We start from the raw sequence: 21,770 nt of genomic DNA, 5'->3' as shown, positions 1-21,770 counted from the left end.
GGTGGGGGAGTGTGGTGGATTGGGAGTGGGGAGGGGAAGTGATGTGGGGGAGTGTGTTGGGGTGGGGGAGTGTGTTGGGGTGGGGGAGTGTGGTGGGGGAGTGTGGTGGATTGGGAGTGGGGAGGGGGAGTGTGGTTGGGGGGGAGTGTTTTGGGGTGGGGTGGGGGATGGGGGCGTGATGTGGGGGAGTGTGGTTGGGGGGGAGTGTGTTGGGGTGGGGAGGGGGAGTGTTTGGGATGGGGGAGTGTGTGGGGGGAGTGTTTGGGATGGGGGAGTGTGTTGGGGTGGGGAGGGGGAGTGTTTGGGATGGGGGAGTGTGTTGGGGTGGGGAGGGGGAGTGTTTGGGATGGGGGAGTATGTGGGTGGGGGGTGGGGGAGTGTTGGGGTGGGGAGGGGGAGTGTTTGGGATGGGGGAGTGTGTGGGGGTGGGGAGGGGGAGTGTTTGGGATGGGGGAGTGTTTGGGTGGGGGGTGGGGGAGTGTGGTTGGGGGGGGAGTGTGTTGGGGTGGGGAGGGGGTTGGGGGGGGAGTGGGGTGGGGGATGGGATGGAGACTGTGATGGTTTGAGGTTAGGGGTGGGGCTGGCGAACGGCGCGCGGAACCACGCTCCCGCTTTGAACGTTAACGGTAGCGTTCTCTGCCCATGAGCTCCTACTTCCGGTATCGCGCGGCGGGGGCGTCACGTCCGGGCGGAAGTCTGTGTTGGTCCCGTTACCAGGTGGAGGCAGCAATGGAGGCGGAGGGCGACTGTGTGAACTTGTGTAGTACTGTCCTCACTTAGAGGGGAAGCTGTTGATGTGCTTCAGCTTTCTGCCCTGGCCCTTCTGTTTCTAAACACAGCTATGGTGCGCTTCTTGTAGTTTCAAACTGTTCCCAATATGTTTGGGCTGAAAACATCCTCTTTTACCACCCTGATCGTGGGGGTATTTATTGCCTATGTTTTACACACTTGCTGGGTGATGTATGGCATAGTTTACACCAAGCCCTGCGCGAACCCCAAGAACAAGAACTGCATCAAGCCTTATCTAGCTGTTAACCCTAGAATTCAGGTCAGTGCCTTTTCTTTTTCCACACTACAGTTGATTCTCTTCCACTATTCAATATGTCAGATGCGTTGGTGACTTTTCTGTAAATGGCACATTTTAGATTTTGATCTCAACGTGTCATGCGTTAAAAGTTCTTTTTTTTAAGTTAGCAAAGGTTCGTTTCACTCTTAGTGATTCAGTTTGATTTAGACGTTTCGATGATAGTGAAACATTGCGATTCTGCATCAGCTGCAGAAGTCACAATACTGTTCTCGAAATAGTAGGAACTGCCGATGCTGGAGAATCTGAGATAACAGGGGAAGGGTGCCCACTCAGAACGTCAAGCTTTCCTGCTCCTCTGATGCTGCTTGGTCTGCTGTGTTCATCCAGCTTCACACCGTGTTATCTCACAATACTGTTCTCAGTCATTTTAGGCAATCTCTCTCCAGATTGAAGATTACTTGCTTCCATTTTGCTTTAAATTAATTCCAAAGTTGACAGTAAGCCCCTGTTCAATCTGCACATTTTGCAGTGTACAGAGCAGTGATGCTTGGACATTCAGGTCAATGGAGTTTTGGGAGTTTTGTACACCTACCACAGCCTCAGCTGTACACCTGCATACTCCTGATGAAGTATGTTTGTGTCTGGTGCCTTCTCAAATGAAACTTTTCTGCCTGTAACAAGCTATTGATTCTTCAAACTCTCCAGGGTTACTTTGAAGGCCTCTGAGGAATATAATACTTGCATCTACAGTAAATCTTGTTGCTTTTGATATTTTTCCATTCATGCTGTAGAGGGGCAACTTTCAACCTGCTTGAAACGTGTGTAGTTATTTTTAAACCAGTGGCTGCCCCAAAGGTCTTATAAAGTCACAATTGCTAAATTTATCTTTATCTTTAGGTGCAGTGAGAACCTGGCTAGTTATCTCTTTCTATTTTGCATGGACCTCTGGTGTAACTGAAAATCAGCTACTTGTGCTGTGAACTACATCAGTGATAGGGATGGCATTTTTTTGGCAGTTGTTAAAGGAAGAGGTCTTGTAGCCGGCACTTTACTGAAATAGCCATGCCACGCTAACAAAGCAATATGGATTTAAAGTTTTGGCAAAGATCTATATCTTGGGTTGTGGGTGAGGTTGTTGACTTGTTCATCGAGCTGGCTTGTTCTTACTCAGACATTTTGTCGCCATGCTAGGTGACATCATCAGTGGACCCCCTGATGAAGTTTCAACATCATCACTGATGATGCCACCCAGCATGATGAAACATCTGAATGGCATCAAGCCAGCTCGGTGAGCAAGTCAACAACCTCAAAGCAATATGGAATTATGTCTTCCAACAGTAGTAACAGCTCTCTTAAATTCAACTTTGCACCATACAAGCCTTGCTTTTAAGAACTAAATGGCAATTATAATACAGCATTGTTTTCTTGTAGAAGCAAGTGCCTGGATGACTGAATCTTGATGTGTTGATACAGTATTTTTAATTTGAAGACTTGGGTATGAATTTCTAACATCTCTTTTCGTCTGATAATATGGGTGAATTAATTAATGAAAGTCAATTTGTCAAATTTGTGCAGCTTCTAAATTCAGATATGCTGCGCTTCTTGTAGTTTTGAACTGTTCCCAATATGTTTGGGCTGAAGACATCATCTTTTACCACCCTCATCGTGCAGGTATTGCCTATGTTTTACACACTTGCTGGGTGATGTATGGCACAGTTTACACCAAGTTTGAAATTTGAAACGGTGCAGTCAGAAGTGGGAGCAAGCTTAAAACTACATATTGTTAAGATGAAGAGTCTAGGCCCGAAACGTCAGCTTTTGTGCTCCTGAGATGCTGCTTGGCCTGCTGTGTTCATCCAGCCTCACATTTTGTTGTCTTGGATTCTCCAGCATCTGCAGTTCCCATTATCTCTATTGTTAAGAACATCAGTTTGACAGATAATAATTTGATTTTTATCACAGTACAGTTATTTTGCAGCCTACTACTAATCCTGTGGCAGTAACATGAGCAGAAATTAATTTTGGTGATAGACAGGGTGTATGGATTGCATATAAGAAACCAAGAAATCAAGGAGATTTGCATTCACACACCACTTCTAACAAACAATTGACAACCGATTAATTACTTTTGAAGTGTAGACTCTGCAATGCAGGAAATGCAGCAATGATTAGCTCACAGCAATCTCCTACAAACAGCCATGTGACAATGTCATTATCATTTGATAATTGTCATCTATCATTAGTGACTGTGAAGTAAATATTCAGCCAGTATACTGGGAAATACACATCCACTCTAAGAATTAATACAATGGATCTTTCATACCCACCTGACACAGCAGTTGGAGGCTTGAAGCTTAGCATTTCTAACAGTGCAGTACTCTCACAGGAGTCAGCCTAAATTTGAGCTCAAATTTGAACACAACATCCATTTGACTTAGAGGTGAGCTATTTTTCAGAGTGAAAATGACTAGCTGTGGCCAGTGTTACTGAACTTTCCCTAGCAACTGTGAATTCTGTAATCACACTAGTGGTTTATTTTGTGATATACTGTCCAACTTCTAATTTTGAACTGAGTTATTGACACAGTCAAAGCCAGTGGATTAAAATCTGACTGACGGAGCATCACTGTTCTGCACACAGCAACATCTGTGAATCAATCACTGGACTTATCATCAGCTTTGGAATCATTCAAGCCAAAGTGGAAACAAGTTATCTTCAGTCCTGAGGGAGGTTGCTTAACTGGATAAAATTGGCTGTTATTGTGTGAATACTAACACAATCTCCCAGCTCAGTCCTGCAGCTCACCTTTAATGATTTTAACCTTTTTTTTAATCAACCTGAGATGTTATTACATGCCTCTGGAGCATGTGGGACTTGAACCTGAGCCTCCCAGTCCAGAGGTAGGAACACTACCACTGTGCTGCAGAGCCCCACATTTTTAGCACAGATTACAATGTTGATTTTTTTAAAAATATGTGAGTAGACAAAACTTGTTTGATGTTCCTGAGATAACAAGGTGTAGAACTGGATGAACTCTTCAGGCCAAGCAGCATCATAGGACCAGGAAAGCTGATGTTTCGGCCCTAAACCCTTCTTCATAAATTTGGAGAGGGGAAGGAGGTTCTGAAATAAATAGGGAGAGAGGAGGAGGCGGATTGAAGATGGATAGAGGAAAAGATAGGTGGAGAGGAGACAGACCAGTTAAAGAGCTGGGAATGGAGCCAACAAAGGTGAGTGGGGAGGTAGGGAGGAGATAGGTCAGTCCAGGGAGGATGGACAGGTCAAGGGCCTGGATGAGATTAGTAGGTAGAAGATGGGGTGGAACTTGAGTTGGGAGGAGGGGATAGGTGGAAGGATAGGTTAGGGAGGCAGGGATGAGCTGGGTTGATTTGGGATGCAGCGGGGAGATTTTGAACCTTGTGAAGTGCGCATTGATACCATTCGGCTGCAGGGTTCCCAACCAGAATATGCCTTGCTGTTCCTGCAACTTTTGGGTAGCATCGTTGTGGCACTGCAGGAGGCCCAAGATGGGCACAACGTTGCGGAATGGGAGGTGGAGTTGAAATGATTTTCGACTGGGAGAAGCAGTTGTTTAGTGCACAGAGTGTAGGTGCTCTGCATAGCGGTCCCCAAGCCTCTGCTTGGTTTCCGATGTAGAGGAGGGCACAATGGGAACAGCGGATGAAGTATACCACATTAGCAGATGTGCGGGTGAATATTTGCTTGATGTGGAAAGTCTTCTTGGGGCCTGGGATGGGATTGAAGTTCCTGTGGTTTTTAAAAATCCTTACATAATGGGTCACAAATAAGTGAATGGGACCCTTGTTTATTGTCAGCTTGTTAGCAGTCAACTTTATAATGCTATGTGTCAAATAATGTTGCGGTCAGCTGCAGCATTGTGCTGAGAAACTATCCAATTCCAATTGAATAGGAGTAATCCAAGAAAAAGCACTGCAAATAGCTCTTGAAGGCTTAAAAAGACTTTTCCAAGCTTAGAATGGCAAAATTTAAAAAAAATCAGAAGCCAGCAAGTAAATACAAGTATAAACAGAACCAAGATAATAAAATGTGAGGCTGGATGAACACAGCAGGCCAAGCAGCATCTCAGGAGCACTATCTCTGATACTATATAAACAGAACCAGGTTGCCTGGGTGAAATGTTGGTGGTCGTAGATGTTTGAAATTACATCTCAATTTGTTATTTTGCCACATGTTGGTTTTCAGTGAGATGGATTATTGAATAGGAGATGCTATGATTTTTCATTCTTGACTTGTTAGGAATGTAAATAAAACGTTGCTGATAGTGTTAACAAGAACTTTTAAACACAGCTGTTTTCACATTTCTGACATTTACTGTTGTGATGGTCATTGTTTGCACTCCCAGATGTGCTTGAAGTGAGATAATAAGGTGTAGAGCTGGATGAGCACAGCAGGCCAAGCAGGATCATAGGAGCAGGAAAGCTTGACGTTTCGGGTCTAGACCCTTCTTTTCTGAAGGACCTAGGCCCGAAACGTCAAGCTTTCCTGCTCCTATGATGCTGCTTGGCCTGCTGTGTTCATCCAGCTCTACACCTTATTATCTCAGATTATCCAGTATCTGCAGTTTCTACTTTATCTGTGCTTGAAGTGCCTTTGTTTGCTCATATGGCTGATGTTAAAATCTGCATTTTATTAAAATCTCTTTTGCGAACACAGCCTTGAAAAATAATCTGTTTCCGTACAATTTGCTTAGAGTTTTGAATTTGTATTTTAGCTGAGTATCTATACGTCTACAAAAAGCAGTGTTACTGATGGAGCCAATTTAAACCTTATGTTGAAGATGGAACACTTTGATGTGAACTCTAAATTTGAGAGGTAACTGTTTTTGAGTTTTATTTCACATTTTACCGTGTTGTACAATCTAATGCCACTCATGGATTTGTAAGTCTTCAACACTTGCCTGTGAGCCAAAAATTAAATCCATAGTCTGAAGGATTCCTGATTTTACTGAGGATTTTGAAATTGAGTTCAATATTACCTTGGGAATCATGGGAAACATGAGTGCTAAGTGAAATGCAACTAGCTCATGTATTCCTGCCAGATGTGAGACTACAGATCAAAACTGATCTTAGCCAAAGTGCCAAAAAAGGTCAGTACTGTCAGAAGCAAAAACTGACAATAGGCTTGTCTTCTGCTTCATTGGTATTATTATTTAAGTTATTTAGTGTTGGTAAGATATTCTTTCTCTCCTGTTAAATATGGGTGTGGGGGATAAATACTAACACAAACTGCTTGGGACAAGTGGTAAGCATTGTATAATTTTTTTGTAAATACAAGATTTTTTAATATAATTTTTAAGAAATAAGCTTTATTAAGTGTTGACTATTGTGTGGAAAAAGGCATGTATTTAATGCAAGAACTGTGAAATAATTATGTTGTTTACACAGTTCTTAAAATGGAGAATTTTGGTAAAATTATGTTAACTGAATACTTCCTAGCAGTAGTTCAAATGCATGAGCTTTTAAAAAGATAAAATAATTGAGGAATAGTGATGTACAAATTAAATATCGATATAGATCTTAAATTTGATTGCGTTTGTAGAGTATTGTATGTTTCGATTTTTGCTTTTATAAATAAAATAATGTTTGTGTTTAATTGCTCAGTAGCTGGCTAAATGCTTAGCATTTTTTTGAATTTCAGCAATAACTAGCTGTTAAATATCATTAGAAATAATGAAGGGAAATGAGTTTTTGTTTGGATTTAGTTTCACTTTAATTTGAATGCTACGTTCTTTGATGTTAAAGCTTGGGCTATCATAAATTTATCGTTTTAGAAATGCTAAAACATGCTTTTGTAATAAATATATCCAATAACTGTGCTTCTAAGAATCATTCTATCTTAACTTACACTTATCTATCTTTACAAAGGATCGTCAATGTTTCAATACCAAAGAAAACTCGTAGCAATGGGACACTGTACACGCATTTATTTCTCCACCATGTTGGCATGCTGCCTTGGCATGACAGTAATCATGTGTATGCTACTGGACACCTTACAACATACATGATTCCGAAGCCTGAGGAAATCAACTTAATTACAGGAGAAACCGAGGCCCAAGTACGTGCTGTTTTAAATATGATAAACGGTATTGTAATTATTTTAAAGTTAGGAATGTGGAAGTTTTTTTGTCTAAACGATAGATTGATAACATAGCACATTCAGACTGGACTGTTGATGATTTGCTACAAAACTAGCAGCAAACTGACGTTCAGTTTGGAAGAGGTGATTTCAGCAAATAACTAATTGTTAAATATCATTAGAAATAATGAAGGGAAATAAGCTTTTCTTTAAGTTATTTGTGGGTTCAGCAGCTAAAGTGCTCAACATATCTTTACAATGCTACTCATAGAAATGGTTTTAATCACTTACCTTTAATCATTGGAGATGTAACCTTACCAGTGGCACATGGTTGCTGATTCTAACTTTAAAGTAGATTGTGTAAGTAATTATGAAAGTATGATGTTGCAGTTCTGAGTAACTTGCCAAGCAGCCTAATTGATGCTGCAAGTGGAGATTTTTCTTCCTGAGTTTTCAAAAGCATCTAACATTTAAAGTTTATTGTTGCAGGGTTCTTTTAAAAGAACACCTCAGCACATGGTGCCTTTTTTGATCTGGTTTTGATCTTATTGTCATGTGTCCCAAAATGCATTGAAAAGCTTTGTTTATGAGCAGTACAGGCAGATTACAGCAAGCAAAGGATGTTCAGGTCACAAAAGACTTAGAGGCATACAGGCTACATTGCAAGTTACATTATTTGAGGCTAGAGTCAATTCAACAGTCTGATAACTGCCTAGAAGTTATATAGTGCATTATCGACTAATGGTCATAAGTATATGTCTGACATATTCTTGCAATCGGACAGTCTTGCTTTCCTAACTGTAAGCAATACCAAAGCCTCCCTGATTTGCACCCTATCCTCGCCACTGCAATTATTCCCTTATCACATTAGGTTTCCTGGATGCTTGCTTGAACTTAACCCAACTTTGGTGTCTTGTTTGACCTTCAGCAGAGCTTTCCATCCAATATTTAATCCATCATCATCAGGAAGACCAGAATTGAATGCACCATTCCTAAAGTGGCCTAACCAATGTCCTGTACAGCCGCAACATGACATCCTAACTCCTATACTCAGTGCACTGACCAATAAAGGCAAGCGTACTAAACGCCTTCCTCACTATTCCATTTACTTATGACTCCACTTTCAAGGAACAGTCCTGCAGTCCAAGTTCTTGGTCAGCAACACTCCAAAGGACCTTCCTTTAAAGTGTGTCGGCCCTGCCCTGATTTGCCTTTCCAAAATGCAGCACCTCACATTTATCTAAATTATATTCCATCTGCCACTCGTCAGCCCATTGGCTCATCTGATCATGGTCATGTTGTACTTCGAAGTCACCTTTGCTGTCCACTATATCACCAAATGTGGTGTCATCTGCAAACTCATGAACTATACATCTGAAGTTCACATCCACATCATTTATGTGAATGACATAAAGCACCTGACCCTGCACCGATTCTTGTGGTGTGCCACTGGTTACAGGCCTCCAGCCTAAAAAGCAACACTTCACCACCTGCTGTCTCCTACCTTCAAGCCACTTCAGTGTCCAAATGGCTAGTTCTCCCTGTATTCCATGTGATTGAACCTTGTCGAATGCCGACTTAAGTCCATTCAGATCACTTCCAGTTTTCTGCCTTCAGCAGTCCTCTTTATTACTTTTCCAAAAAACTCAATCAAGTTAGCGAGCCACGATTTCCCATGCTCAAGGTGTCATGTTGATAATTCCTAATCAGTCCTTGCATTTGTAAATATATGTAAATCCTGTCCCTCAGGATACTGTCCAACAACTTGCCCACCATGAATATCAGGCTCACTGGTCTATAGTTCCATGGTTTTTTCTGACCACCTTTCTTAAATAATGGTCCCGCTTTAACCAAGCTCCAGTCTGCTGATACCTCACCGTGGCTATGGATGATGCGGATATCTCAGCAAGGGGCTGAGCAATCATTTCCCTAGCTTCCACAGAGTTTAGGGTACACTTGATCAGGTCACAGGAATTAATCCACCTTTGCACATTTCAAGACGTCCAGCACCCCCACTTCTATAATATGGACACTTTTCAAGACATTGCTATTTTTTTTCCCCAAGTTATCTATCTTCTGTTTCCGTCTGCACAGTAAACACTGATGCAAAATAACTCGTTTAGTATCTCCCATGTCTCTTGCGATTCAAGACATAGGTGGCCTTGCTGATTTTTGGGGGCCCTGTTCTCTCCCTAGTTACTCTTTTGTCCTTAATGTATTTGGAGAATCCCTTTTGGATTCTCCTAAACCCTGTTTGCCAAAGCTATCTCATGTCCCCTTTTTGCCTTGCTGATTTCCCTCTTAAGTATGCTTCTACTGCCTTTATACTCTATTGGGGATTCACTCTATCCTGACATATGCTTCCTCCTTTTCCTTGAATAAAACCTCAATTTCTCTAGTCATCCAGCATTCCTTACATCTGCTAGCCTTGCCCTTCACTGTTACAGAAACATACTGTCTCTGACCTCTTGTTATCTCACTTCTGAAGGCTTCCCATTTTCCAGTTGTCCCTTTAACTGCGAATATCAGCCCATCAATTTTTGAAAGTTCTTGCCTTATACCATCAAAGTTTCCCTTCCTCCAATTTAGAGCTTTAACTTTCAATCTGATCCATTCAGTCACTGGCCTGAAAGTGCTCCACCACTGACCCCTGAGCCACCTGCCCTGCCTTATTTCCTAAGAATAGAATCATGTTTTGCTCCTTCTCTAGTCAATACATCCAGATACTGAATCAAAAAAATTTCTTGTACATAATTAACAAATTCCTGTCTGTCCAAGCCTTTAACACTGGCCATCCCAGTCTATGTTTGGAAAGTTATGGTTCCCTACCATTACCACCCTATTGTGCTTACAAATGACTGAGATGCTACTTCTCAATTTCCTGCCAACTATTAGGAGGATCTATAATACAATCCCAATAAGGTGATCATCCCTTTCTTACTTTTTGGTTCCACCCAGATAACTAACTTTATCATACTCCCAGGAATATTCTCCCTAAGTACAGCTCTAATGTTATCCCTTATCAAAAATGCCACACCCACCCCTCTCTTGCCCTCTTCCTATCCTTCCTATAGCATCTATACCTTGGAACATTAAGCTGCCAGTCCTGTCCATCCCTGAGCCACCTTTCTGTAATTGCTCATGTTCTTAGCCATGAGCTTGGTTCATCTGCCTTAGCAGTGGGCCTCTTGCATTGAAATAAATTCAGTTTAATTTATTGGTCCTACCCCATTCTCTGCTTTCTGTCCTGCCTGCCCTGACAGTTTGATTTGCTCCTTTTCCCAAATGTAGCAGTCTCAAACTGATCTCTTTTCTCACTGTCTACCTGGGTCCACCCCTCTCCAAGTTTAAATCCTCTCAAGCAGCTGTAGCAAATCTCCCCACCACTATATTAGTTCCCTTCCAATTCAGGTGCAATCCATCCTTCTTACACAGGTTACTCATAACCCAGAAGAGATTTCAATGATCCAAAAATGTGAATCCTTCTCCCTTGCACCAGCTCCTCAGCTACGCATGCATCTACTCTATCTTCCTATTTCTACTCTCACTAACTCATGGCACCAGGAGTAATCCAGATATTCAAGGACCTACCTTTTAAAATTCCTGTCTAATTTCCTATATTCCCTCCTCAGAATTTGTCAAATTCTCTTCATATGTTGTTCGTTCCAATGTGTACAACGACCTCCTCCTGACCTCTGTCCCCTTCGAGAATGTTTCGGACCCTCTCCAAGATATCCTAGATTTTGACACCAGGGAGGCAAGCACCATTCCGATGTCCCGTTGTCGGCTGCAGAAACATCTGCGTGTGCCTCTGACTAGAGAGTCGCCTATCAGGATCTTGTTACATGAGATATTAACTTTGTAAGATCCGACCGCTACATTACGTAAACTATGATCCACCTGAAGTTCCTCGGCTACCTGCACAAATTCCTCTATCTTTCACTTGATTCTGAGTGACTTGCATTGGCACCTGAGCTCAGCATTTCTAATTTTCAATTTTTATTCTTGTCTGTGTAGTTCTGTGACCTGTTTTTCATCAGCAGCAGGTAAGCTCCCATTCTTTACTTCCCTGTTCTGGTCTCTGCCTCATTTCCCAACTTCTCCTGTCTGACAGAGACTTCAGCCACTTTACACCCATCAGTTTGAACATTTGTCCCAAAGTTCAAATATCATGCTGCATTTATGGTTACTATTTCCCTTGCTTGTAAGTATGATTCATCTCAGAAAACTTTGCTGTTTCAACACTTCCATATAAACATAAGGTTCCATAGCAGTCTTGGTCCAGTGATGACCACCTGCTCCATATTCAAATTTTTGCAAATAAAACGGTGAATTCTAGGTAGCAACAATATTTGGGAGCTTATGATGTTCTACCAAGAGTTTATTGGAGATATAGTATTAGATTCTAATTTGAGGAAAATGCGGCAGTCTGTAGGTCCCATTAAAGTAACTTTTGTAATATTATTTTGTTCATTTTGTTTCAGCAAACTCACAAAGTCTTTTTTGGAGCCCTGTTAAAGGTCACCAAAGCAGAAGTAGGCAGTACTTGATTTTGTTGCCGGATAGTAATGTTCAACAGTCTGAAAGTAGAGTATGCTTGGTAGTTAACAAGTCATGTTTGTGGGATATGCTATAGTTATTAATGGAGCATGATGTTTCCAATGGTGGGTCTAATATATATTTAACAATAGCAGTTGGATACTATGAATCAAACAAATCCCTCTGTTTTTATTAGTTTATTTTGTGGTCTTCAGCCTTTTAGGAGTGTTTAATATTCTATTTACTGCTTACTCTTGAGCTTCTCAATGATGAAATGATTTTCTGCTGCAGAATTAATTTTATTTTTGCTTTTTCCCGCAAAAGCAGGAAGCAGATGCTCGTGCTGAAACTAAAGTGGCTGATCAACCTGTAACACATTGGCGTTCAAAACTCACCATCAATATTATGGCTGACAATTTCACTTTCGATGGATCTGCACTTCCTGCTGATGTACATAGATATATGAAGCTGTAAGTTTATGATATTTGTAATTACTAAGAGCAAATCTTAACATTGCCAAGACAATGAGGTTAAAAATAAATAGAGGAGTAAGGCTGACAGTGCTGAATACATGACTTGGTTCAAACGAGAGGAGGGAAGTAAGACTAGAAATTAATGTTATTAAATGGTCTAATTTATGGAAGTTGCAAGCAAAGGTAAACGTGGGTGATGTTATGTGCACAAAATTTTGAAGTTGGGAGGAACGATTAATAAAGTGGTTATTAAAACACATGGAATCCTAGACTTCATTCGTAAAGAAATAAAGTGCAAAAATCGGGATGACATGCTACAACTGTAGAAAACATCAGTTTGGTGCCAGCTGAAGTATTGCTTAATTCTATACAGTGCACTTTCGGAAAAAGCATGAAAACGTTTGAGAGGGCCCAAGATTTACCTGAACAGTTCCAGGAATGAGAGACTAGAGTTTTGTAGATAGACTGGTGAAGCTGGGATTATTCTGCTTTCAAGCAGAGAAAGCTACAAAGAGATTTGAAAGAGGTGTTCAAAATCATGAAACATTTAGGTGGAGTAAATTGTTGTGTTTGTGTGCTCAAGTATGTCAAAACCAGCACCACCCATTCTTGCATCTCCCCTCAACTTCTTCAAATCCAACAAGGAGTAGTGGGCCTGTACTATCTTGTTGGAACATGTAATATCCTGAGTAAAATTGATAATGTAGTATTGTGGGGTGTTTCCCCTTGTGGGGGTGCCTAGAACTAAGAAATGCATTTTAAGAATAAGGGGTTTCACCTTTAAGATGGAGATGAGGAATTTTTTTTCTCTCTGTGAGGAAAGGTATGCTGTGGCGTTTTCTGTTCCCAAGGATTTGGTTTTTGACCGACAAGGAAGTCACGGGTGATGGAACCCAACAGGAATGTGGGGTTGAGACTGCAACTGCTCACTCTTGATTTTACAGAATGATGTTGCAGACTCAAAGGGAAAAATGGCCGAATCCAGCTTCTGAGTGTTTTATTAGCTAAGTCTAAGATATTTATAAGCTCAAGGATTCTGCTTTAAAAAATGTTGTACACTTTGATCTTTTAGAAGATACCATTATAAAGATCCTCTTTTTAACACTTCAGTTGTATGTTTGGTATCTTAGGATGCAGCGTGGAAAGACTATGCAGTATCTTCCTATTCTGTTTGTCGATGAGTTAAGCAACCGAGTAAGAGACTTGAGGGTACGTTCAAATTTTTTTTCCCCCGTAACTGGAGAGATTTTTGTTTACTACATCTAGATACAATGCACAGTGTTGTGTCAAAAAGGCAGGGTTTGGCATGAGGTCAAAATGCTCAGAGAGCATGTGCAGACACAGTGGGTTGAATGGCCTTTTTCTGAGCCACGCCAGCCCTTTGACTTCACTGTGCAAGCAAGCTTCATTCCATACTCATTTACTACCAAGTATTGTTTCATAACAAAATTTGTTGGAGAGTTTGTAAGTGCTTTCTTCCTTGATCATTTTGACTGTGATCATCACCAGGCAACCTGTCTAGTGATAGTAAGAACTGCAAATGCTGGAGAATCTGAGATAACAAGGTGTACAGCTGGATAAACACAGCAGGCCAAGCAGCATCAGAGGAGCAGGAAGGCTGACGTTCTGGGCCTAGACCTTTCTTCAGAAAACCTGTTCTAGTACTTGCTGTTCTCTAATTGCGCCATGGCGGGTATCGGAGCGTTTCTTAGGTTGCCCTACCACGCGTGGGAGGATCTGGCATCCCCATGCTGAAATGTTTGAAATCTCTAAATCATCATGTGGGAAATCATAACTGCAAATTCCCAATTTACCACTGTGTGGCACAAAGCACTGGCATTACAATCGGTAGCCTAAGATGTTCCCAACAAAGTTATATTTTCATTTGGATGGTAATCATTAGCCTGCTCCCTGTGGAGGTAAATGGCAAACTTTAGAATAAAGGCATATTAACTACCAGTAGAGCATGACAGCTTACAGGACTGGTTAAAAATGTTTGATCACGTGGGATTGAAGAGGAGCTAAACAATTGGATTCAAAATTGGCTTGAAGGCAGGAAGCAGAGGGTGATGGTGAAGGGTTGCTTTTCAGACTTGAGGCCTGTGGCCAGCGGTGTGCAACAGGAATTGGTGCTGGGTCCGCTGCTTTTCATCATTCATATAAATGATTTGGATGTGAATACGGGAGGTATGGATAAATTTGTAGATGACACCAAAATTGTTGGTGTAGTGGACAGTGAAGATGATTATCTCAGAGTACAACAGGGCATTGCTCTGATGGGCCAATGGGCTGAGGAATTGCAGATTAAGTTCAGTTTAGATTAATGTGAGATGTTGTATTTTGGTAATGCTGATCAGGGCAGGACAAACACAGTTAACAGTAGGGCCCTGGGGCCTTTGTTCCCAAACAAAGAGGCCTAGGGTGTAGCTGCATAGTTCCTTGGAATTGGTGCTGCAGTCAGACAGGATGATGAAGGCGGCATTTGGCATGTTTGCCTTCATTTGCCAGAACGTTGAGTATAGGAGCTGGCATATCATGTTGGAGCTGTATAGGACATTATTGAGACCACTTGGAGAATACTGTGTACAATTCTATAGGAAGGATGTTGTTAAACCTGAGAGAATGCAACAAAGATTTACAAGGATGTTGCCAGGACTGGAGGGTTTGAGTTATCAGGATGGGCTTTTTTCTCCAGAGTGTTGAAGGCTGAGGAATGACCTTATAGAGCCTTATAAAATCATGGGGGGCATGGAAAGGTCTTTTTCCTAGGTCCGGCGACACTGAAACTGGAGGGCATACATTTAAGCTGAGAGGGGAAAGATTTAAAAAGAACCTGAGGGTTAGCTTTTTCATGCAAGAGGGTGGTGCATGTACGAGAGCTGCCAGAGAAGTGGCGGAGGTAGTACAATTACAACATTTAAAAGACATCTGGATGGGTAAATGAATAGGAATTGTTTAGAGGGATATGGGCCAAATTCTGGCAAATGGGACCAGGTCAGATTGCGATGTCTGGTTGACTGAGACCAGTTAGACTGAAGAGTCAGCTTCTGTGTTGTATGGCTCAGTAATTTACCAATCAGCAGAGAGAAGTAATGATTAGATTAACGTGGTTGCTTGATTTGTTGATGTGCTACTATGTTTTGTTGAGTTCAGCTAGATTGCACTTTCAAACAGAAATTGGTTGTAAATTGGGTGGTTTAGCGCAAAATTATATTTGGAATTTTCTTGAACTAAACTGGTTAAATGCTCCCATAGCATTGTATCTTTCTGAACTATATGCTTTCATTGTCTGATATTCAAAAACTTTCTGTTGCAGATTATAAATGCTACATCGATTTCATTGCCTCTTACAGTTTGTTATGATGCAATATCTCTTGGAAAGCTAAGGTTTTGGACCCATATGCAAGAGGCTGTCTATTCATTGCAACGGTTTGGTATGCCATCTGTCCTTGAAAATTATTTTATTCCTTTTAAAAAAGTGTGATCTTTTTGTTATCAAATTGAGCAACATCAGTTCTAGGAAATTGAACACTGTTCCTTGAGGCCCTACTTGAATAATTGTTATGCTGTCATAACAGCGCTTCGGACAATAATAAAATTCAGCTTTGGTAGTGAGCTATATTGTTGCAGCAATCTTAGAGGAACTAGTTATGCATTTTCGTTTCTCATCTCATCTGTCTTGTGCCACATCCTTCATCTTTATTTATTTCGAGCCGCCGTTTGGGCAGCTCTGCATTGTAGCATCTCCACTGGGACCTGAGTTAGAGAGACCCATTTTTCTCAGTGTTGGAGAATTCATGCAGTAGTGTGTGCTGAACGCTTGGAATAATTTGTCAGTTTTATTGAGAATGTTGTAGTAATTTTGTGAACCCATGGAATTCGTGTAAACTGATTCAGCTATACTTTAGTTAACATCTTGCCATTTTGTTTTGCAAGTCGTGCAAGTGCTGGAATATTGTTACAACTGTCCATTTGATAGCTACATTAATCACAGTTATTGTCCCTCACATCAACTGTAGATTAAGAATATAAGTAAAGGTTGGAATAAGAAGGGGCTGTCTTTATATGAAAGCTCTTCATTATGTGCATCAATTTGTTTTTGCAAGTAATAATCTTTTTAAAAACTCCAAAGCCTTTAACTCTCTTTTCTCAAGTGCTTGTTAAAATGTTTCACCTTGTGAGTAAATGTGTAATTCCAAGATGTTTTGAATGTAGTTTTTGCTGAAAGGCAATCCTTTAATGCTGTGCTGAATTGTTCGGGAATGATATGGAAGTATACGTTCAAATTGTTGAAAATGACAAATGGCACCATTTTCTTTGTGTTGTTGTTTGGGATGTAGTACTTATAATTGTCTAATTCCTGCAGGAGGCATTCCCTCCATCAATGGAGGAAATGTTTTCTCAAAGCAGCACCATCTTATCTAAAGAAAACCCAGCTGCTGAATTATTTTACATGATTATAATGGTACCAATTATTTTGAATTTTGTCGTGTTATCATGCTTATTTCTACCATTTAATCCCCAAGAGAGGTTATGCTACAACTCTATAAAACCCTGTTTAGACCACACTTGGAATATTGTGTTCAATTCTGATCACCTCATTACAGAAAAGATGTCAAAGCTTTAGAGAGGGTGCAAAGAAGATTTACCGGGATGTTGCCTGGACTGGAGGGCAGGTCTTGTGAGGAAAGGTTGAGGGAGCTAGGGCTTTTTCCATTGGAGTGAAGAAGGATGAGAGGTGACTTGATAGAGGTCTACAAGATGATGAGGGGCATAGATAGAGTGGATAGTTGGACACTTTTTCCCAGGGCAGAAATGACTATTGTGAGGGGGCATAATTTTAAGATGATTGGAGGAAGGTGTGGGGAAGATGTCAGAAGTAGGTTCTTCGCAGAGTGGTGGGCTTGTGGAATGCGCTGCCAGCAGTGGTAGTGGAGTCAGGTGCATTAGAAACATTTAAGCAATTCTTGTATAGGCACATGGGTGATATTATAATGTAGGGTGTGCAGGGTGGCTTGATCTTAGAGTAGGATAATAGGTCGGCACCACATCATGGGCCGAAAGGCCAGTACTGTGCTGTACTGTTCAATGTTCTATGTTCTAAACCCGCATGTTAGGAAGAAAGGAATGTTATTTACTTTAGCAAATAAAATGTCATTTAATGTTTTTTCTTTGTCTTGTCACACCATATGTTTTAGGTTTCACAGAAAAAGATGTTGATGAAGTTAAAGGGATTTTTGTGGACACCAACCTCTACTTTTTAGCTTTAACATTCTTTGTTGCAGCATTCCATGTAAGTTATAACTAGTGTTCTCTTGGGGATGAAGCTTTTTGTTTGGTTTGTGTTTTGTTATAGACAGATTTTGCGTTTTAGAAAATAAATCGTAAGATCTTTCCTGCTGTATACTTTCGTTTGGCCTCTTCATGGTTCATGATCCCAGTTGAGATAGTTAGAGTAAGGTACCAAAGTTGTTGGGAGGTTATAAGACCATTCTGCCAGTGTCCTCACTTCTTCATTTGAACATCGAGCTGGGGGTTAACGAAACCACACTTGTTCAGTCTGCCTGCGAGATTGGCAACTACTTTCCGACCTATGTCGTCATCAGTAATCTCAAACTCTCAAACATTGCCATACTTTATCAATACAGTTATGACCACGTGTGAATCTGGCGTTTTCCACATGTGTGTACGTTGTTGATGCTGGTAAGATCAGTGAGGGGCATTCGTATGCACCATGGTGCCAGTTTATCTTGCTTATTCTTGGGAACACCTCCTGGCATGAGAGAATGAAGTACGCAGCTAAAGTTTGTTTATTAGAATATTGGATGGACTGTCACGTCTCTCATCTAATTCAAGGGTCCATTACAGTGGAGATGTGTTTTATCAGGGAGACAATTTTTTTAATGCCACATTTTTGTGCCATGTCATTCTTTCAAAAACATCGGCTGCTGATTCTACACATTTTTCTTTTTTAAGACCAATGAAATGTTTCCTGTATGGCCTTCAAAATTAAATAAATAGTTAGAATCCATTGTTTAAATATTTTGAAAACAAAATTTATTTAAGCATCAATTCATGGATACTTAACAACTAGGTATGTGTAAGTATTAATAAGTTTGCAGAGCAGTAACGTTGAATGGAAAAATCCAGCATCTAACATAACAGAAAAATAAACAATTCACAGGCTTGAATTATGGTTTAATTACTTTGAAATGTGCCTTCAGTTGTCCATCCCAGATCTTGTCTTAATTTTCTGCCAGTTTCTCTTAACAGTTGCAGCATTTCCTATATTAAAGGTGCTATATTATTGCAAGTTACTGTTGCAGTTCTGCATTAAATATTTTTTGCCTTTGTTGCACAGCTCCTGTTTGATTTCTTGGCTTTTAAGAATGATATTACCTTTTGGAGGCGAAAGAAAAGCATGGTTGGCATGTCAACAAAAGCAGGTAGGAATTAAATGCAGTTAGTACCTGAACTGTCTGATTTGAAACATCCATGTTTAAAACTGGGAGTCTCTTAAATTGACCAAAATGTGGTTACTCTTTTCATTTATATTTATGTCCGTTTCAGAGTTGGTAATTACAGGGTTCTGCTTCTGGCAGATGCAGCTTTACGCACTCACTAGTTTATAGTTTTCACTTTGCTTGGGCTTGCTCCATAGTTTAAAATACAAATTCAGTACTGCAGCAAATTGTTCCAAAATCTCAATCCATGATTTAGAAAGTAGTTAGAAGAAGTAAATGAAAATACAGTAAAAGTAATGATAGTGTAAACCTTGGTGGTGGAACTCCATCAGTTTATTGTACCTGAACTGTCAGAGCAGGTCATTGCAGATAACAAGCTTCTTTACAACAAATACTCTGTTGGTGCATTTGAAATTTCTTTGAATTTCTGCTGTTGTTGCTTCTTTACCTCTCAATGTGCAATTATACAACCTCACTTGGGATTCGACGTGTGTTTGGTCAATAGTGTAAAATACTGCTACACTGGTTGAATTTATTTTTTGGGGTATGAAATAAGATGCTTTTGTTTTCAAATTAAAAATCTGCTTGGTGACCACTTGAGGCCAATGAAATGGAATGATGGTTAAAAATTTTAACCTTGCTATATCATACTGGCCATCATGTATAGCAACCAGATTGCACTCCTATAAACATGCCTGTTATAAGCATTTGGGCCTGTAAAACAATATAGTAGTATAGTTTTCTTGCATACTGAACAAGAGAGATCAGTTTCACTCCCTAATGTCTATCAAGTTAGTGATTCTTAGGTGGAACAGCAATAATCATTGGATTTTTGTGATTTCTTGCCTAAGATGAAAGGGGCGGAGTGGCACAAAGAACATTGATCATTGGAAATGCATGTGTGAATGTGGCTTGTGTATGATGGCTTCACAATCAAATAGTGTACCCTTTATTTGGACTGCTGTCTGCTTAGACTCTGAACTATAATGTTTGAGAAATATTAGACCATTTAGAGAATTGGTAGAGCATTTATGCAAAAAACACCTGGCTACAGTCATTTGCCTGTATAATTATAGAATAAAATAGAATTCCTACAGTGTGGAAATAGGCCCTTCAGCCCAACAAGTCCACACTGACCCACCCCCTGTAACCCAACTAAACTTGACATCCCTGATGTGGCAATTTAGCATGGCCAGTGCATCTAGCCTGCACATCTTTAGCCTGTGGGAGGAAACCGAAGCACCTGGAGGAAATCCACACAGACACAGGGAGAATGTGCAAACTCCACACAAACAGTCACCCGGCAGTGGAATTGAAGCTGGGTCCCTGGTGCTGTGAGGCTGCAGTGCTAACCACTGAGCCAGCATGCCACACTACCAATTGTTTATATTTTGAACAAAGCCACATGTGACAGTGTTACATACTTGAACTTTCAATGGCCAGTAATTTAAGAAGGCTAAAATAAAAATAAAATGATTATTAGAATGTAACATTTTTCTCCTTCTGGTTCTTTCCTACAGTTCTTTGGCGATGTTTTAGTACCATTGTTGTATTTCTTTTCCTTTTGGATGAGCAGACCAGTTTATTAGTCCTTATTCCAGCTGGCATTGGTGCAATCATAGAGGTAAAGTAACAATCTAAACTTAAACACAAGATTTGTTTCGACAACTTTTAACGCATTTAAGAGACCTGGATTCCTTTTCAACTTGGCTCTGTTTTCACTGTCTGTTTTCATTTTCATTTCACAGAGAGTAACTTAGTTTTATGTTCCTTTATGCTGTAGGTCTGGAAAGTTAAGAAAGCCTTTAAGATGATGGTTAAATGGTATGGCTTAAGACCAGTATTTCAGGTGAAGTATGGAAAAAGCTGGAATGTTCATTTATATGCGCAACAGAGATGATTTTGAATGCTGTATTTCCTAAATTATCTGCCTGAACTAATTTTTATGTTGTAAACTCAGCTAAGTCTTTCTAATGTAAGTAATTCGATGAGTTAACCTATTATTTGCTCGATTCGGTTATTTGGGATGTTTGCTTTTTTAAAAGTCCCACATGATTTTTACTTTAAAACTATTAAAACACTGGCTTAATACCTTGACCATTAATGTATGGTAGCCTGGTAGTTATGGAACTGGGTTATAATCACTGAGTTTTAAGCTGACTACTGTCCCTCAGCAGTTAAGAAAAAAAGTGTGTAAAAATTTGTCATTCTTGCCAACCTGCAGGCCATGGAAAATGTCCATGATAAAATTGGTCACTGCCTTATTAAAAAGTCAATCACCGCTAGTGCAAGGGCAATTTCTGTTGTATCATGTGCAGTAATAAATATACCAAAATAAGAGAGACTCAAATTCCCAGATGTGCAATGGGTTATAAATAACCAAATTGTGAACCCCAGAATTTGTTCCTCAGCTATCATCCCAACCTGTCAGGACCAAGATGGGAGGAGTGTACTGCCTTGTTTGTATTCCCATAAGTGAGTGGGTCACAAGATAAGTGTTATTGTTTATCCTGTTCCTGGTAGGGCCAACACTATATTTTCTAGTTAGTAGAGTAAGATTAAAAAGATCCAGGAGCCAGGGTTATTTAATCATCATAATTACTTTTTTATTAAAAAAAAACAAATGTAATCCACAAAGTTACAGAATTGATTTAGAGACACGGTTTGTTGCATGAAAATATAAATGTTTACCCTTCTAAATCACACCAACACCCAAGCTACTCACTGGGGAAATGAAAATTAGAATGGATTTTTCTCTGTGGATATTAATTTTTTTGAAAGGGCTGGGGTGGGGAGAAACATGCTTAGCTGGCAGTACTTAAGGCAAAACAGATAGACTATGGAATGACCAAATGGCTGTCAGTCTAGAGTTCTGGCATTTATGGATGTGTGTCACCAGAGATAGGTAGGTGTATCTGGGATCTTTGTAAATGCAGCCTCCATAGGACAGTCTGTAGCAATAATTTTTTCTATGCACTTTAAGGGGACCATCAGGTTTCATACGACATTCATGACAAAGATTTTTTCCGGAAACAGGAGATTTGAGTTCAGAAGCTTTCTTACAACAAGCTTCTCTCCAGCTGAAGTTTGAAAAAATCTCTAGGCCTGCAATGCACTGTTCAAACAGTGCAGCCATAAAAACAGTCAACT

At 40.3% G+C, this 21,770-nt stretch overlaps 1 protein-coding gene across 2 annotated transcripts in view; it reads left to right on the top strand.

The window, feature by feature from the left end:
* Positions 1 to 670: 670 nt before the first annotated feature.
* The window catches only part of clptm1l (CLPTM1 like), a 31,705-nt gene continuing 10,605 nt past the window's right edge, over positions 671 to 21,770 (top strand). The window contains exons 1-10 of one of the 2 annotated variants that reach the window (XM_048559067.2): positions 671 to 1,048; positions 5,781 to 5,881; positions 6,934 to 7,123; positions 12,011 to 12,153; positions 13,287 to 13,365; positions 15,473 to 15,590; positions 17,355 to 17,449; positions 18,518 to 18,602; positions 20,141 to 20,244; positions 20,404 to 20,469. In XM_048559067.2, the coding sequence (XP_048415024.1) occupies positions 878 to 1,048; positions 5,781 to 5,881; positions 6,934 to 7,123; positions 12,011 to 12,153; positions 13,287 to 13,365; positions 15,473 to 15,590; positions 17,355 to 17,449; positions 18,518 to 18,602; positions 20,141 to 20,244; positions 20,404 to 20,469 (1,152 nt within the window). In that variant the 5' untranslated portion in view covers positions 671 to 877. Of the gene's footprint in view, positions 1,049 to 5,780; positions 5,882 to 6,933; positions 7,124 to 12,007; positions 12,154 to 13,286; positions 13,366 to 15,472; positions 15,591 to 17,354; positions 17,450 to 18,517; positions 18,603 to 20,140; positions 20,245 to 20,403; positions 20,470 to 21,770 lie in introns of both variants that reach the window. The other variant, XM_048559060.2, reaches the window with a different exon arrangement.

This window comes from Stegostoma tigrinum, chromosome 2 (genome assembly GCF_030684315.1).
Source record: "Stegostoma tigrinum isolate sSteTig4 chromosome 2, sSteTig4.hap1, whole genome shotgun sequence".
Lineage (NCBI taxonomy): Eukaryota > Metazoa > Chordata > Chondrichthyes > Orectolobiformes > Stegostomatidae > Stegostoma > Stegostoma tigrinum.
The sequence above is the reverse complement of the archived record's forward strand: the minus strand, read 5'-3'. Positions and strand labels throughout refer to the sequence as shown.